Source organism: Tursiops truncatus, chromosome 1 (assembly GCF_011762595.2).
Source record: "Tursiops truncatus isolate mTurTru1 chromosome 1, mTurTru1.mat.Y, whole genome shotgun sequence".
Classification (NCBI taxonomy): Eukaryota; Metazoa; Chordata; class Mammalia; order Artiodactyla; family Delphinidae; genus Tursiops; species Tursiops truncatus.
Genome location: NC_047034.1, coordinates 70,497,065 through 70,514,436, shown reverse-complemented (window position 1 = coordinate 70,514,436; position 17,372 = coordinate 70,497,065). Strand labels below are relative to the sequence as shown.

The 17,372-nt window shown below is 45.0% G+C and overlaps 1 protein-coding gene and 1 long non-coding RNA gene across 6 annotated transcripts in view; one reads left to right on the top strand and one right to left on the bottom strand.

Moving 5' to 3' along the window:
- Positions 1-17,372, bottom strand: part of LOC109549600 (CD48 antigen-like) — a 43,291-nt gene that overhangs the window by 16,658 nt on the left and 9,261 nt on the right. Inside the window, exon 6 of one of the 4 annotated variants that reach the window (XM_019932992.3) lies at positions 13,768-17,135. The exons of 1 other annotated variant lie outside the window; for it this stretch is intronic. In XM_019932992.3, coding sequence (XP_019788551.1) covers positions 17,040-17,135 — 96 coding nt within the window. In that variant the 3' untranslated portion in view covers positions 13,768-17,039. Of the gene's footprint in view, positions 1-13,767; positions 17,136-17,372 lie in introns of those variants that run through there. 2 more of the 4 variants (XM_073805833.1, XR_012332395.1) reach the window with 2 other exon arrangements.
- On the top strand, positions 688-11,093 carry LOC109549603 (uncharacterized). 2 transcript variants are annotated; one of them, XR_012332403.1, is made up of 5 exons: positions 688-813; positions 1,984-4,932; positions 5,066-5,254; positions 6,887-9,210; positions 9,877-11,093. It is a non-coding gene; the product is annotated as an uncharacterized lncRNA (long non-coding RNA). The 2 variants fall into 2 exon arrangements; XR_012332402.1 differs by having other exon boundaries at positions 6,887-11,093.

The window sequence follows — 17,372 nt, the reverse complement described above, 5'->3', positions numbered from 1 at the left end:
ACAGGCTGGCATCGACGAGCAAAGCTATTTGGGGCAGAGCTGTTGATCCAGGAAAGCGGCAAAGCGTGGGTGGATGATGTGTGTGAAAACACAGAGTGGGGACTGCCCAACGCGATGCCAGGCGGGTCCTAAAGTGATGCTGTTTGTTCATTTAGTCTATAATTATTATTGAGTGCCTACTGTGGTGCTGGGAGCTCAGTGCTTATTATGATTCAACAAAGAAGATAGTGGAGCACAGAGGTGATAAAGTTCAATTCCAACCCTCAAGGGGCTGACAGTTTTCAGGGAGAAACTCAAACGACCCTATTAGAAAAAGGAAATTGCAGTTGTGAGCGTAGAAGCAACCTCCATTGGCCTGAACACTCAGAGAAGTTTTCAGAAGTAAAGAATGTGAAGGCAGTTGACAGGTCACCACAAGTTTGCTAGTAAGAAACAGTTTGAAGAATGTGCTCCTGGCAGGAAAATAGCACGCAGAGACACAGAAGGGCAAACAGCTCAGAATGTTCAGGAAGGCAGAGGAAGTCTCTGTTACCAGAAGTGACAAAGAGCCTTGACATGCTTTGGAAAGAGTTTTGGTTTTGTTTTGGCCTGTCAGCCTGGCTCTCTGCCGGGGTCATTTCTCCAGAACTAACCTCTTAGCCAATGATCAGCAAATGTGGTCACAGTTTCCTTATTTACAGGCCTGTCTGGATAGCATTTTTCTTCTCTGTGTCATCTGCAGCTGAGCAGGTAGCCAGACATGAGGCCCCTGCTTCAGGGGCTTAGGCCTCTGCTGGGCCTCCCGGCTTCTGGGCTGCATTTGCCTCCTGAAGGGTAAGTGGTTCAGGATCCCTGGGAATGCATGGCAACGGAGTGGAGCCAGGATACAGGGTCCTGACCATCCGGAAGGCTGTTTAAGCTGTCAGGGCCTAGGAAGCTGAGCCAGAGTGGGCAGCTGAGACAATATGATCCACTCTGACAATCCCTCACTACTGCACCCACCATGTTTCATCTCAGTCACTCTGATTCCCACCCTGTCTTCCAAAAGACTCTCTTCCCAGCAGCAATCTTCTCAGAAGGCTGGCAAATGGAAGGGTGCCTCCTTTTCTTTCCTACCTTTGGGGAATAACAATTGCTCTGTACACAGAATTCTGAATCCACTCTGTTATTCAGCCTTTCTGAAAAAACTGCCCAAATAGCTATAGTGGGGTTCTGGACCCCCTTCAGATCTAGGATTTAAGGAAGAAATGAGCTTCCACCTTAGAACGGAAATCTGCCATCAGGCTGCCACAAAATTGGAGAAATACTTATAAATCATACATCTCATAAAGCATGTTTATGACACCAAATTTTTTTGTTTTGGAAAATAGTTATTTTTTTCATTAAAAAGTGTTATTTACTTAAACATGTAGTGGTTTCCTAACAAATTACCACAAACTATGTGAATTAAAATAGCCCCCCCCCCCCACATTTGTTATCTCTCAGTTCTGTAGGTGAGAAGTTTGACACATCTCGGCAAGTTCTCCCAAAGCTGAAATCAATGTTTCAGCAGACAGCATTCTCATCTGGAGCTTTGGGTCCTTCTCTAAGCTCATTCTTACTGTTGGAAGAATTCAGCTCCTTGTGGTTATAGGTCTTGCTACGTGTTAGCCAGAGATGACGTTCAGCTCCTAGAGGTCATGCTCAAGTCCTTCCCCAGGGACCCCTCCATTGGAGCAAATGAAGAACCTCTCATGCTTTTGAGCTCTCTGTTCCTCTTTTTCCACCCTCTGGAGAAAACTCTTGTTTTTGAAGGGCTCATGTGATAAGGTTAGGCCCTCCCAATCATCTCTCTTCCTTAAAGCTACGTAATCTAATCAAGAAGTAAAATCGATCATGTTCACAGTTGTGGGGATTAGAGTGAGAAGTCTTGGGAGCCAATTTAGAAATATATATATATATATATGATTTATATTTATATTTGTAGTTATGTTACATTAAATATTTAATTTTTTTCTACACAAGAACTACAGAAGCATGCAGAATATCCTTCCCATCTTCTCTCTGCCACTCTCCCCGCAGCTGTACCCATATGCTCAGGTAGCTGGTACCTGACAGTGGCTGGGAAGGTCGGCTGCTCTCAACACAATACAACGAATGTCTTCTTGAAGTCAGTAACTTGTTGAACATAAAGGTTCTGATGGCACCACAACTCCTTCCTGTGCAACAGGATATGCAGATGCACAGCTCCCTGGATTTGAACCCTCCATCTGATGCTGTCCCCTGGTCTCTGGGGAGGAGCCCCTGAGAGGGGTGCTTGGTGGAGAAGAAAGGGCACTGGCTGGGGAATTGGGAACACCGGTTATATCTATGGTCTTTGTCAAGTAATAATAAGAGTAATAGCTTTATTGAATATTGTTTGGACCAGACTCTGTGCTCAAAGATTTATAAAGAGTTTTATTTTAGAAAAGCGGCTTTGGCAGCCATGCCAAACATGCAGGTGCTGTTTACATGACATAAGAACTGATGAATAACTAAGTGTGAAGAGTTATGGGCCTGGGGCCTGTGAGAGTCTCTATTTCCAGGAGAGCCTGGGGATGCAACCAGCAATTGCTCTATGTTGCTCTAATGGCGTATAGAACGGGGCCAGTGGAGGATAATTTGCATCAGAAATTTGTAGGCAACTTTTGGCTGCATGGGAGGTCCAGAGACTCTTAGAGGTCTTAGGGAAGTTTGCTAAAGTGTCTACAGTGAAGGAGAGTCTGGGGGCACGAATAGGATTGCCTGTTGTATCGCAATTTGGACAGACTCTAGAGCAGTTTCTTGTAAGGGGCCACATTCAAGGTGGGCTGATTTGTGAGTAACAGCAGAAATGGGCTTAAGTAAAATGTGTAAAGACATTATACATCGCTTCTAGAACCCCAAAAGGCCTAAAAGATTCTGGGCTTGTTTTAATGTTATGAGTACTGAAAGGGTAAATAGTTGTTTCTTGATAGTGCCAAGGATGGAGCTACCCTTGACTCCCCAAATAATTTTTAGAAACTTAACCAAAGTGGAAGGGTCTTGTAATGTGTGTGGGGCAATGGTCCACCTCTTTGTGAGCTCCTTTGTGAGGATCTGTAGGTCCTGAATGAGTGAGTCAAATGATTTAGCAATCTCACTTCTGGGTATATATCCAAAAGCATCGGTATCAGGACCTTGAATAGATATCTGCACTCCTGTGTTCATTGCAGCATTTTCCACAATAACCAAAATATGGAGACAACCCAAGGGTCCATCAACAGGTAAATGGATAAAGGAAATGTGGTATATGCATACACTCACTGGAATATTATTCAGCCTTAAAAAAGGATGAAATCCTACTATTTGTGATAACATGGATGCACGTGTAAGACATTATACTTAGTGAAATAAGCCAGTCACAGAATGACAAACACTGCATGATTTCACTTATAAGGTACCTAAAACATTCACAAAGTATAGAAGAAGACAATAGAATGTTGGTTTTCGGGGGTTGAGGGTAGGAGAATATGAGGAGTTGTTATTCAGTGGGTGTAAAGTTAGACTTACACAAGATGAGTATGTTCCAGAGACCTGCTGTAGAACAGAGTGCTTATAGATAACAAGAACGTATTGTGTACTGAAAATTTGTTAAGAGGGTAGATCTCATCTTTCTTACCTTGCATACACACACGCACACACACACACACACACACACACACACACACTAAAAGGACACAAGAAAACTTTTAGAGGTGATGTTTGGTAATAAACATTACCTAGATTGTGGTGAAGGTAACACAAGTGTGTACATATGTTCAAACTCACCTATTTGTATTTATTAATTATGTACAGTTTTTAATATCAATTATACCTTAGTAAAGTTGGAGGGGGCAAGTCAAACATCAAGAATGGAGTCAGACTCTCTATTACAGGGAAGGTTAAAACCCCCTGCCCTTTCTTAGCCCAAAGGAAGCTCTGGCTGCTCCTTGGTATGAGCTCTGACAGAAAATCTTCAGCTAAAATTCATGTATGTAGCCTTCCTGAGTCATGTAAATGCAGCTAAATGCAGCATCAACAGGGTCCTTCAAGGCTTAGAAAGACTAATCAGAAAGGTACTTTACTCCTGCTTGATAAAAGGCAAAAGTTAGTTGCTGAGAGGTGGGACAAAGTCTTGGTCTATGGTGGTGGGCACACGAGTGGGTCCTGCTCAGCCTCCATGGTTGTGCCACGCCCGGGGAAGTGGCCCTGCGTGGACCAGAAAGTGATTTCTCAGAGCTCTGGTAATAGCTGTAGTAGTGACTTCTTAGGGAGTTGCCAGTGAGCGTGTCCAAGGAGTTGGCTTTTTCCCGCTGTAGGGAAGGGCTCTGGAGCAGCTGCACGGGGACCTCAGCTTTCACCGCCATGCCCAGGCCTTGGCCTTCAGGGATAGCCTTGTCACCCTTACCCTCCACCATAGACTGCAAGAAATTCATGAGCACCTTCAGACCACCTTTGCTGCTTCACCTCCCTACTCTTTGTCCTTAGAAGAGAGACCTAGACTCCTAACCCACGTGACTCTGTGGGGTTGCTGTAACACTGCCCACCACAGCCAGAACCTCTTCTGCCTCAAGCCTACTGCTCTCCCACGTCTGCCATGGGCCAAGGGCTGGGGAGCAGTGAGGGCAGAAAGAGCTGTCACTTGGAGGGCGCTGGCCAGACTTACGTGGGAGAGAGGGCACTTCCTGGGTGTGACTCTTGGAAAGGGCAACGCTACTCATGACTCAAGAGTCACTCATGGCTGCAACAGAACTTGTAACCTAATCTGGCTTCTGCACGCCAGAAAGATTCCCTCAGCAGACAGAACATCCCACCTCAGTCAACACATACAACTGGGACAAGCTAGCTTTAATTCCTCTTCCTCGAGACAGTAGTGACCTTAATATACTCAGGATCCCGTGGATACATAATGGAGGGAGCTGGAGCTCAGAGAGGGTAAGTGTGGACTTCTGTGCCCTCCTGTTACTGATATGTGAGCGCCGGGGCCTTGGACCAGCTGAGCCATTTGTGTCATGACTAGTTTGGAGGGACCATTCCCATTCAGCTAATCTCATCCATCTCTTCTCAGTCTATCTCCATGGACCCATGTCAGGGTGTACAGCTTTTACTGAGGGCATGCTCTGCCTGGCAGCATGATGAAAGTACTGATAAAACTGTCTCCTGGACTGGACAAGCAGCAGGAAGTTGTGGGATGTGGACAAGAACAGACATAAGGAAGAGCCTTGAATTTGGAAGGAGGCTGACCTGGATAGCTCAGGTACAAATGGGCACTATGCTGACCCCACTGATGTAGGTCCTGAAGGTGACCCCTTCAGATCATATCGAGGGGAGCTGAAGGGACTGGGATGCTTCAGCCTGAGGAAGCAGTCCACAAGACACCTCCCTCATGAAGTCTTTCCTGATTGCACCAGCCAGAAGTGACCTCTCCCTCCTCTGAACTTCATTTTATCTTTTTTTTCTACATAAAGTTTTTGGGCATTTTAGCCTCGTGATGACACAGCTCCATATTGGGTCTCTACCCATCAATGTGAATGTGATTCCCTAGGGCATGGTTCCCTAGAATCTTTTGAACTTTAGGTCTAGAGACATTTCAGCTCTAAATTTTTAAACCCAACTGTACTGACAGTTCCCTTTGTGTATCTCAAGTCATCTCACGCTCAATAGGTTCAACATTGAGCACCTAAGCCTGGTCTTCCTTGAGTGTCTCCCACCCTATAGTCAATGATGCATCCATGCTATCATCCTTGACATCTTTTTCTACCTCAAGTCCATAGCCAACCCATCAGTGAGTCTTGCCAATTTTATTTTTTAAATATCTCTTAATGACATTAGATTTACAAATATCTTTTACCTATTTATTTGCTCAAGATTTCTTCTTTTTCCCACTCCCTTATGTCTGTTATTTCTTCAAAGTGTTTATTTTTGCATTATAGGCTTGATTCCTTCCTTAATCCTTTTGAGCAGTTAGTCCACACATGTACCCTGATGTGGAAGTCTCCCCATGAATCAGTTTAGTATTTGCCCCAGCTTGGGTCTTTATAAGCGCCACCTGTTTTTAAGATCGCTTCTGGGCTCTGATTTCTAGCATGTAGTTAGAATTCACATCCACACCCACACACAATGAAGGCTTGGATTCCAATTTCTCACATCCCTCTCATGGAACAGGGCAGGTTGCAACCTCCATGCTGGTTTCCCATGACAGAAGACAGACATTTTCTTACCCTAATTCACCCAGCCTCTTATCTTTTTGCAGCATCCCTACAAGCTCAAGGCCACGCTTACACTTCACCCCCACTTACAGACGTGTAACATTGGCCTCTAAGGTATATTTCTGGTTCTGATAACCCACTGGGACACCAGAACTTCAAATTCCACTCAGCTCTTCAACACTGAGTTCCCTTTTGTTTCTGAACTTAAGTGGCATAATTAAAACATTTTAATTACATTTAATCAAGTTTTGTGTGTGGTTAGACTGTAAGGAGGAACTCTTGAGTCAGTTCATGTGACTTCTCCTCTGGAGGATTCCAAAGTATTTTTTCCACTCCTGTAATCATTGCTCCCACACCCTCCAACACTTGGGGCTGAGACAGCCATGCTCAAGGCAGAGGCCAGAACCCCGCTGAGAATGTGCAAATCCGTGTTCATCTTTTGACTTCCAAAATAGGCAAGAGCCATATTTTATTGACAGAACAAAAGAGATTTGTGTGCTCCCAAACCAAGATTGTAGACTAAGAGAAGCGAGTTCATTTGGCAAGTCACAAACTAAAAAGATGCCAGGTAGGACATGAGGGCGGTTTTATATATCTTTCTGAAATTAAGTAATCATTAAAAATGCATAAAGGGGGCTTCCCTGGTGGTACAGTGGTTAAGAATCCGTCTGCCAATGCAGGGGACACAGGTTTGAGCCCTGGTCCGGGAAGATCCCACATGCCATGGAGCAACTAAGCCCGTGCACCACAACTCCTGAGTCTGTGCTCTAGAGCCCACGAGCCACAACTACTGAGCCCGCGAGCCACAACTGCTGAAGCCTGCATGCCTAGAGCCCGTGCTCCACAACAAGAGAAGTCACCGTGATGAGAAGCCCACGCACCGCAACGAAGAGTAGCCCCTGCTCGCCGCAACTAGAGATAGCCTGCATGCAGCAATGAAGACCCAATGCAGCCAAAAATAAAATAAATAAATTTATTTAAAACAAAATGCATAAAGGATGAGACTGTAATTAAAACTTAAACAGAATGTGACATGCCATTCCCTCGGGGCTCAACAGAAGAGGCTATGTGGCAGGGGTGAGGAACCAGCCAGGTGATAGGAATTCCAGATAAGATGAGCCGGAATGCAAAAGCAGAAGCAGCTTCGGTCCTACTTCCTTCTTCTTTGGGAGGGTAGTACCGCCTCCTAGGGAGTCATGTTTAGTAAACTGGGCCATGTGTGTTTGTGTGTTTGGGCTTTAAAGGGCCTCGAGAAGTGCTACAAGTTCCCCTTAGCTTGTGTTCCATGTTGGGGAGGTTCAGACGTTCTCGTGGGCTCCTATAGGGGACATGAAGTGCTGAGAGGGGCCATGGGCCAGAAGGTGCCTGAGTTCAGAAATAAGAAAGGTCAGAGTGCAGCGACCTCACTACAGAGGAGGCCGTGGCAGGGACCAAGGACGTCACCAGTGTCGCCCACACTAGCCCAAGACAAGCAGGAACAGACACATCAGCAGCAGATGCAGCAGAAGGTAGAGAGTGAGACCAAAAGACCAGGGCAGATTTCCTTGGCAAAGGCCCACAAGGATCACAGAGAACAGCAAAATAAACTGAGCTCTCTTCCCCACTCTACAGGGACAGGGAGTGAAGGAGGAGCAGTAGGGAAGATGGAAGGTGGAGGCAACAGGAAGGACCTTCCTTGACTCATCCTGTTGTGGAGATCTAGCACTTGGGTTCTCTGGGTATGGTAGCATTTAGGCTACTGGTTCTTTTTCTCACGGGACATTTTCATAGTTTCCTTGGATACCTCTCCTCTCCCATGCTGGGGATCTCACCCACCCTGTCACAGGTGACACTCTCAGAATGACCACCTGTATTTTTCTCTATGGTTGCTGGTTTTGGCTGGTCTATTTCCACATGGACCAGCCAAGATTCTCTTTGTTGGGAATCTGTTGCCTCTCCAGATGCCCTTCTTGTCAAAGTTCTTTTAAGGCCCTACTTCTAGTTGATAAAAAGATGTTCATTTGACTCATCAATGCCTTTGCAATTTCTTCCCTATTGGCAGCCTACTACTATAGGCTGTTTCTGAAGCATTTTATCCCTTCAGTTTCTCAGGTATAAGTCAGACACTTGTCCAGTGCATCCCCAAGCTGCAGAGGACACACATCAAGTTCTCAGAATCGTCTCACTGAAGCCCCTATCACCATGTTGAGGTGAGAGGTAGGCACCCATCAGGTTAGAAAGGGACTCAAAGCCGTACAGCTCTCTCCAAATAAAATCTCTTTCTGCTTATCTCCAAATCCTAAACTTTGTATGTCTTCAGTTTGGGTGAGAGAGGGTTAAGATTCTCAAACCAGTTTTCAGAACCTTCTTTAAAAATTCTACCCATGGGAAGTATTTGCCCAAGAAGTTTCATTATACCCTCTGTGCTATGGAGATCGTTAAGGTTCTGGTAATGCATGTGGAGGGCAAGCAGGTGTGATTTCAGCCATGTGTGGTGACAGTTGGGGGTACGGGTAGTGAAGAGAGTTGATAGACTGGCTTCCTTCCCTTCTCTAAAACTGAGATTCAGTATCACTTTCTCATTATATAATTTTGCAAACTATTTCACGTCTCTAGGCCTCAGTTTCTTTGGCTGTGAAATGCCCTGCCTTCCCAGCTGACTGCTCAGAAACTACATGATAGTGGGTGAGTAACATGCTCTACAAATACAATAATAAGCTTTTGTTCCCTCCTGCCCCAGAGCCTGTGCCCCTTTCCTAGATCCTGGCCAACTAAGTATCCATCACACCAGGATGGTGCAATGTCACCCTGGAGTGCAGGGCCACAGAGGACCTGAAGGTGACCTGGGTAAGCAAGGGCCTCCCCAGGGAGCTGGAACAGAGGAACACTGGGACCAAGCTCTGAGCCTGCCCCTAAGCCAGACTGACTCCAGCCTCACCTGTGTGGTCAACAACCATGTGGACCAGAAAACTACCACCTATAGACCTTGGGGAACTCTCTTGGGATTAAGAGCGTGCCTGGCAAAGTGAGTGTGCCCACCTCTGCGGACATTCATTTCCCAGGAGATTGGGGGTATGGTAGGTTGGTGCTCATCATTGTCAAGAAGTATGATTCCAACCTCCCCAGCCCTTGGGACAGTACCAGATGAGACAGGAATCAGAGATAATAAAGGTTGGCATATGACCCAGGAAATTATGGGAGGAGGTACGACGGCTGTACCAGGCACTGATGTTTATCTCTGCTCTGCTCTAAATCCCACTTGAAGGGCCATTGAGTAGACAAGGAATCATATTTGTAATGAGCAAATAAGGAGAGGCAGGTTTTGACTCATGATATTAGAGGAGAGTTTTCTATAGTCAGTCATCCAAAACTGGAATAGATGCTTTGGGGCACAGTGACCTCATGTCACTGGTGGAGTGTAACTACAGGTAAAATCACTTGGTGGGTAGTTATAAAGCTCAGAATGGGGTCAGACTCCCTAGTGAGTTTTCTTCCAACATGGACATTCTTAGATTCTAGGAAAACTTCTTGGCAAAATCAGATTATTTTGAGCCCTAAAGTCCCAGTTTCTCCAGAACCATCAGCTGGAGTAGAGTGCCTTCTGTTGAGGTGATACACCACAGGGAGCATGGCCAGCCCAGGATCCATCACCCCGAAGCTTCTCACGTCCTCTCCGTTTCTGACCCAACAGAGACTACAACTCTATTCTTATTTCCATTATTGTGGACGATACTGGCAAAAGCTCTTCTGTTCCTCAGCCTCCTTGGGAAGCTGGAAATGGAGCTCACCAAGGAAAATCTCCAGCAGAAGAAGGGAAATTACAAGTGTCCAAGCAGCCTGGACAACTAGGTTGGGACTTTATTTCCTTTTTCATGCTTTGTCAAGTTTTCTGAATCATAAATGAATGCTTTCTATCTTCTGTCAAGTTAAAAAAAAATTTGCTAGCACAAAAATTATCTATTCTTTAAAGATGTGAGGAATTCACATTAGGCTTTGTGAATAGGCTTTGCCTCTTATGTCATCAAAGGAGAAAACACTTATGTAAGTTTTATAATATTTTCTATGTTCATTTTTTAAAGTTTATACACACATGTAGATCAATTTTATCAAATCATATTTTTCTAGAAATTGTCCATTTAATAAAGATTTAAAATTGAATAGACATTAATTATGCACTATATTCTCTTAAGAGTTTTTCTTGTTATTATTGTTGTTTGGCTGTTTTAAATATGAGAGGATCTTGCTGAAAGGGTAAGTGATAAATTAGGTGATGTTTCCAGCCCTGAGAGCCACAGAATTCCATTAACCAGTTTATAGCTTTTCTCTTTTAGTCTATTTGCAAAAGCTATTTGGTGGCTCACCTGGTGGCAGGTGGTGTATTGAGGGAGTGTCTTCACCCTCTACATCCTCTACTACAATTTGGAAATGACAGAAATAAGGGTAGATGTTTTGGAGGGATTTTTTTTTTTTACTTTTGGAGATTAAATAAAACACTATATATCTGGATCACGGGAGAGATATAGTAATTCCAGTTGAGATCAAGGCAAGTCTTAATCTCACATATGCACGTGACCAAAGAAAGAATGTCAATCAGAAGGATGGTTAATAAGAAATGCGGCGTAAAGGGAGATGAGTGACAGAGGCAAAGGAAGTGCTCCAACAGGCTGGCAGGAGAATCCCATGCCCCGGGCAGGTAAGTCCTACCACGGATATGGAGAGCTCAGATGAGAAGGCCACTGGGATCCATTCCGGCAGCATCTGCTTACCTGCCCTGACTCAGGGCTTCCCATGTGGTCCAGTGGTAACTCGGCTTCCAATGTGGCCTATCTTTGGGAAGAGGATGCCCTGGTCAAGCTAACAGGGATATCTAGCCCAGTTAGCAAGTGTACTTCTCACTGTAAATTAATAAATAAGCATTCTGGTTTTGTTTACCAGTGTCTTTTAACATTTATTATCAAGATTTTACATCCCCAAGGCAAAAGGGCAATGGATGAAATGGAGATTCTGGGTTTTGGCTAAGAATCTACATGTCAGACTCTGAACACATGGTGAACACATCAAAGTACAGTTGACACTTGAACCAGATGAGTTTGAACTGCGCAGGTCCACATATATGCTGATTTTCTTCAACAGACGTGTACAACAGTACTGTATGATCCATGGATGTTTGAACCCGTGGAGGTGGAACTATGAATACAGGGGGCTGATTGTAAAGTTATATGTGAATTTTTGACTGCTCAGGGGGTGGGAGCCCCCTACGTTGTTCAAGAGTCAACTGTAATGCCAAACTGTAGGGCTTTGTCATTCACTCATTCCTTCACTCAATCAACATTTACTGGACTACGTAACACACTAGCACACACTGAGAAACATCTTGGAAGACAAATTCACAGCCTTTCTTTGCCATGTGCGTTCCCATTTGGATTTTATGAAGAGTTCATGTAGGCCCAAGGTTTCAGTTCTCAAGCCTGATCATGAATCAGAATCATCTATTGAGTTTTTAAAAAATACAGATGGTGCCCAGTTTCAGGATAGAGTCCAAGTATCTGTTCCTGAAAGCTCTCCAGTTGATCTAATGAACAGCCCAGATTGTAAGCCATTCCCGGGGAGTATCCATTTGGATCAATCAGACCACTTTGCCTGTACTATATAGACAGATCTACACATATTTGGGGTTATTTCAATAAAGATCCTGAAGGCATCAATCAATACAAAAGAAAGTGAAAAATAAGCATAAGTACGTTAACTGGTTTAGATGATAAACTTCCTGTTGGTGTATATGTGGCTTTATCTATCTGAAGCACAGCTCTGATCATGTCACTGTCCTGCTAAAAATTTTTAATAGGTAATTTTTTTGATTAGTGTTATAAAGAAACTGATGATACAGAAAAAGAGACCGCAGAAGATAACCATTGTTAACTTCTTAACCTACTAGCTTTTAGACTATTTTATGCCCACATAAACATATTTATATATATTTACAATATAGGATAACACTATGCATGTTCCATAACTCATTTAATATTTCATGGGCAACTTTCCATTCAAATATATAAAGATGTAATTTGTAACTTATTCTCCTTATTACATAAATAGTATTCCTTCATGTGGAGAGAGTATACTTTATTTAATTGGTATACAGTGGTCAAGAGCTTTAGAATCCAACTCCAAGATTTCAATTCCAGCTCTGCCACCTATTAGTTATGTAACCTTGAGTAAGTTCATTAATTTATCAGTGTTGCAGTTTCCTGGGAATAATAATGGTATTTGCATAATAGGACTGCAGTTTATACTTTGAGGCCTCAATACCCACCTGTCTTTAAACTACAGCCCAGAATAAATGTATCCTGTCACACAGCCTTGTGAAAGTACTATGGAGAAAAATACACCATGGAGGAGAGAGGAGAGCACCAGGAAGTGTTTGCGGTTTTATATAGGGAGGTCAGGGTGGGTCTTGCTGAAGAGTTAACATCTGTACAGAGACCTGAAGGAGGTGAGGGGACGAGACATGTGGATATCTAGAGGGAGAGAATTCTAGAGAGCAAAGGCCTTGAGGAAGGAGCATGCATGTAGTATTGAAGGAATGGCAAGGAGCCCAGTGTCCTAGAGGGGATTAGGAAGGAGGGGAGCATGGGAGATGAGGTCAGCTGATACAGGGCCTTCCAGATAAAGTGGGCCCATGGGGTAGTTCTGAGCTAACGAGTAATGTGACACAACTTAGGTTCTGAAAAGATAAATCTGGGTGATATTGTGAAAATAGACATTAAAGGATTAAAGACAAAAGTAGGAGACTCGGAGGCTACTGCAGTAATCCAGGTGAGAAATGATGACCCTATTGGACTAGGGAGGTGGTGAGAGGTATTTTATTATAAGTATAATTTTTTCATATAGGTATATGAAAATAAGTATTTGAATATATATAGAATGAAAAGATATCAGTATTTTCTAAGAGAGATGGAGGGTGGGGTGTGAGCAAAATAATGAAGTCAAGGATGACACCAAGGTTTTGTGGCCAGAAAAAATGGAAGGATTGAGGTGACATTTGGAGGGATCAGAAATTGTATAGGAAGCATGTTTGGGGAGTTTGAATTTAGATATGTCAAGATGGAGATGCTTGTTATACACGCAAGTGGAGATGTCAAGTAAACAGTTGGATATTTACAATGTGGAGTCCAGGGGAGAGATCACATCTTTAAGTCCCTTTTGCCACATAAGGTCATGTAGTCATGGGATTACTGCATGGCCATAACATCAAAAAGAAATGAGTGTAGACAGTGAAGAGATGTGGTCTGGGTGGTCTGGGTATGAACCCTGGGTTATTCCAAAATTTAGAAGTTGGAGATATCGGAAAGATACTGATAAAGGAAATTAAGGAGCAACCACCCAGTAGGAGGAAAATAATGTGAATAATGAATGCAAAGTGAAAACAGTGTTTCCAGAAAATATAGGTCCACTGCGGCTGAGAAGTTATGGGAAATGAGGATTGAGAATTGACCACTGGATTTAACAACATGAAGTTCCCTGGTGACTGGACAAAAGCAGACTCAACAAAGAGGTAGGGGCAATGGATGACAAGAGACAATTCAAGAGAGAAAGAAATTTCTTCAAGTAAAGTATACAAATGGTCAATATGCTCATGAAAACATGTTCATCATGAATCATTTGAGACATGCAATTCATAACCACAATGAGATACCACTTCACCAGCACTAGGATGGCAACAATCAAAAAATAACGAGTTGGAGATGATGTGGAGAAATTCTCATACATTGCTGGTGGAAATGTAAAAATGGTGCAGCTGCAGGTGTAAGATGGGAATGAAAGAATAAGAGGAGAATGGAGTACAAGAAGCTTTAGGAAGGATAACCCAATGGAAGACGGTAACTTGTTGGATGTCTGGGATGATAGAGAGAAAGGAATCACAGTGTGTGAAATTATTATCCCCTGATATGCCTACATCACTTACACTTGGGAGAAATTCTGTAGGGTACTTAACATCTCTGGATTTTAATTTTCCATTTGTACATTGAGGATATCTGCCTCACATAATTGTTGAATGAAGTTATGAATAACAATGGAAAAGGAAGTTGGCTTGAGAAGAGGGATGCTGAAATCCACAATACACATTGAATGAGAGGAAGTAACTCCCACAAGACCCAAGAGGAAGAAGCATCTCTGCTTTTTTTTTTTTTTTTTTTTTGCAATACGCTGGCCTCTCACTGTTGTGGCCTCTTCCGTTGCGGAGCACAGGTTCCGGACGTGCAGGCTCAGTGGCCATGGCTCACAGACCCAGTTGCTCTGCAGCATGTGGTATCCTTCTGGACCGGGGCACGAACCCGTGTCCCCTGCATTGGCAGGTGGACTCTCAACCACTGTGCCACCAGGGAAGCCCCAAAGCATCTCTGCTTTGAATGTCTCATCTGAGCCAGAGGGCAGGGTCTCTCAGTCCATGTCTCCCACCCATATCTCCTACCCCACTGTCCACTTAAGGGACAGTTTCTCTTTCAACCACCAACTGCTCCATCCATCATCAGGATGAACTCATTCCAAGTTGGGGCACCTGAGTCAGAAGACCGGGATCCTTGGAAGAGGAACAAATGGAGGATATTCTCCTCCGAATACTCCAGGATTACGAGGTCTTCAGTGACCATGTGGCAAAGGATAAGATATGAATGCTGGAATTGTCCAGTGTTGGATTTAAGGCTTTGCTCTGCCACCAACTATTTTGGGACATTGGTTACTTGTCCTGCAAAATGGGGATAAGTAATACCTACCCTAGATAGTTCTTATAAGAGTAAGAAGAAATGATCTTTATAAAATGCCTGGGACAAAACCTGGTTCATGATAGACTTGGAAAGTCAAGTTCCCTTCCTCTTTCATTTTTTTTCCTCTTCTGCTTTAGGTGGGGGGGAGGGGTCAATGGGTGGTCACATCTTACAGTGCTTCTGGACTGATGGGCACTGATACCCAGCCATGACCTGGGTATGACCTGGGATGCCAGTGAGAGATGTCATCTTTTTCCTTCTCAGCCTTCTGTTCAGCCTGAGCAGAAAGAGGTTAGAAAGAGCCTTATTATGGAAACTCTGCTCCTCTCTTATTCATGCACCATCTAGCGGGATCCTAGCATAACGTTCAGTCCTTTAGCCCAGAACTTGGCTTTCTGAGGTCAGAAGTGAAGCAGCTGAGCTTGCTGAGCTGGGAGGGGAACCAAGAGACCCAGGAATCTAGGCCAGCAGACAAAGAACCACAGATCATAGTATCAGAGTGAGTCCATTTCTGATTCAAGAGCTGGGACTCAAGGCAGAAGGCGGAGGCTTTGAGGAGGTGAGGACCCCCAGGGAGAGGAGAAGCTTCCCACAATACAGTGCAGGCTACATTAGGTCCTCAGGCAACGTGAAGCTGGATGTGGGTTGGGGAAACCAGGCAGTGTCATTGGAGTTCATCATGTCCTCTTTGCTTCCTTGTGGAGTCACTACCAGAAAGACCTTCAGCAGCCTCTGTGCTCTGGGTCTTGTCTGCTCCCAACTCTCTGTGGGAGTTGGGAGTAAGGGTAGCTCAGACACTTCACAGAGAGAGGTGCTTGTCTCCTTGGCACCGGCCCCCTAAAGCCCCAACGCCCTCCTGAGGGAGCCCCAGGTGAGGCTAGCAGGGAAGACTCATGACCAACCCAAAGCAAACCTACGGCAGGGGCCTTGATTATGTCCAAGTTGTCTGAAAAGGACAGATGTGGGAGAAGAGACTATTTTCAAACCTATGGGAACATGTAGAACATGTGACTTGGAAGGGGGTTTTGGGCTGGAATGGTAGGATTCCAACACACAGGGATGGGAGGAAGGGATAGGGAAAGGGAGCCGCCATTTCAGGCAGAGGGATGTGAGTGAGCAAAGAGGAGGCCGACCTAGGATCTGAGGCCAGCGGGGCCGTGGGGTGCTGAGGGTCAGTAGAGGAGGCAGGAGAGGGTTGGCTCAGACCTTCCTACAAGCCTCACCCCTCACCCCTCATAGCAGCCTCATCAAGGGGAGGTGGGAGAGGCACACTGCACTTCCATTCTAATGACCAAGTTCCCCTACCCCAGACAAGGAAGGGCTGAGGCTGCTTTCCTGAGAACACAAGTCCCAACTTGGGTCCCTCTCTGAGAAACAGAAGTCTCAGAAGGTCCAGAAACAGTACAATTTCCTTTTCCCACTCTGCAAGAGGTGGATTTAAGGTCTACGAGCTGAAGCTGAGGTTAGTACTAGTGGTCAGAGAAAAGGGCTGTGGCCCAATGTATAATATACACTGGATACTCCCCCAACATACACACAGACACACACACAAACACACCGCTCGACACAAACCTTTTGCCCTATACAGGGTGCAAAGGAAGCCTCAGGCCAGCCCTCTGTGGGATCCCACCTACCCATGCTGCCTCCACGGACCCCCAACTCAGTTTCCAGCATCAAGGTCCTAACCCCTTCCTCTGCGGCGTGGTCAATATCTTCTACGCAGTCCCCATGCCTGGGCTGTGTTCTCAGAAAGACATATACCAGCCACACAGCAGAGGCTGTGGGAATTATCATGTGCAGGAAGGTTCTCTTTGGGAAGCTTCAGGAGGGGAGTGGTCAGGATATGAGTTAATGATGGAAAAAGAGCCCTCATCTTGCAGGGTGAGGATCCTGAGTGGGAAGGCAGCTTGGAGAGGTGACAGGGGATACGACAAGGCCATGTATGCCCAGGGAGTTGAGGGCAGGAGGGTCAAAGTAACACAGACCAGGGCAGCTGGAGCTGGACCAGGGCTGAGAGATGCAGGTGTCTGCAAGGATCAAGCTCCGAGTGGAGGTGCCCTAGGAGTTCCAGTTCTCCTATCTCCTCCAATTAAATTATCTTCATGGCTTCACTTTCTGGCTTATGGACCTCACTGTAGACAGTATTAACAGGCTCCTTTTCTTCTAAATGTCGCTCACCAATACCCTAGGAATGCAAGACAGAGAGTTCCTAGAACAGCTGAGAGAGGCCCCAGAGGGACCCACATGGAACCAATGCTGCTGACATGAGTTGCACGTGAATTCCCCCAAAGCGCCCAGCACTGCACTGGCCCCAGTTATAAATTTTCTCAGTAAATACCACTGACCACCTGGAAAGAGTTAAAGAGACAGCGGGGCCAGGAAAGGCAGATGACTGGGTTGACAGGCCCAGACCCAGGTGAGG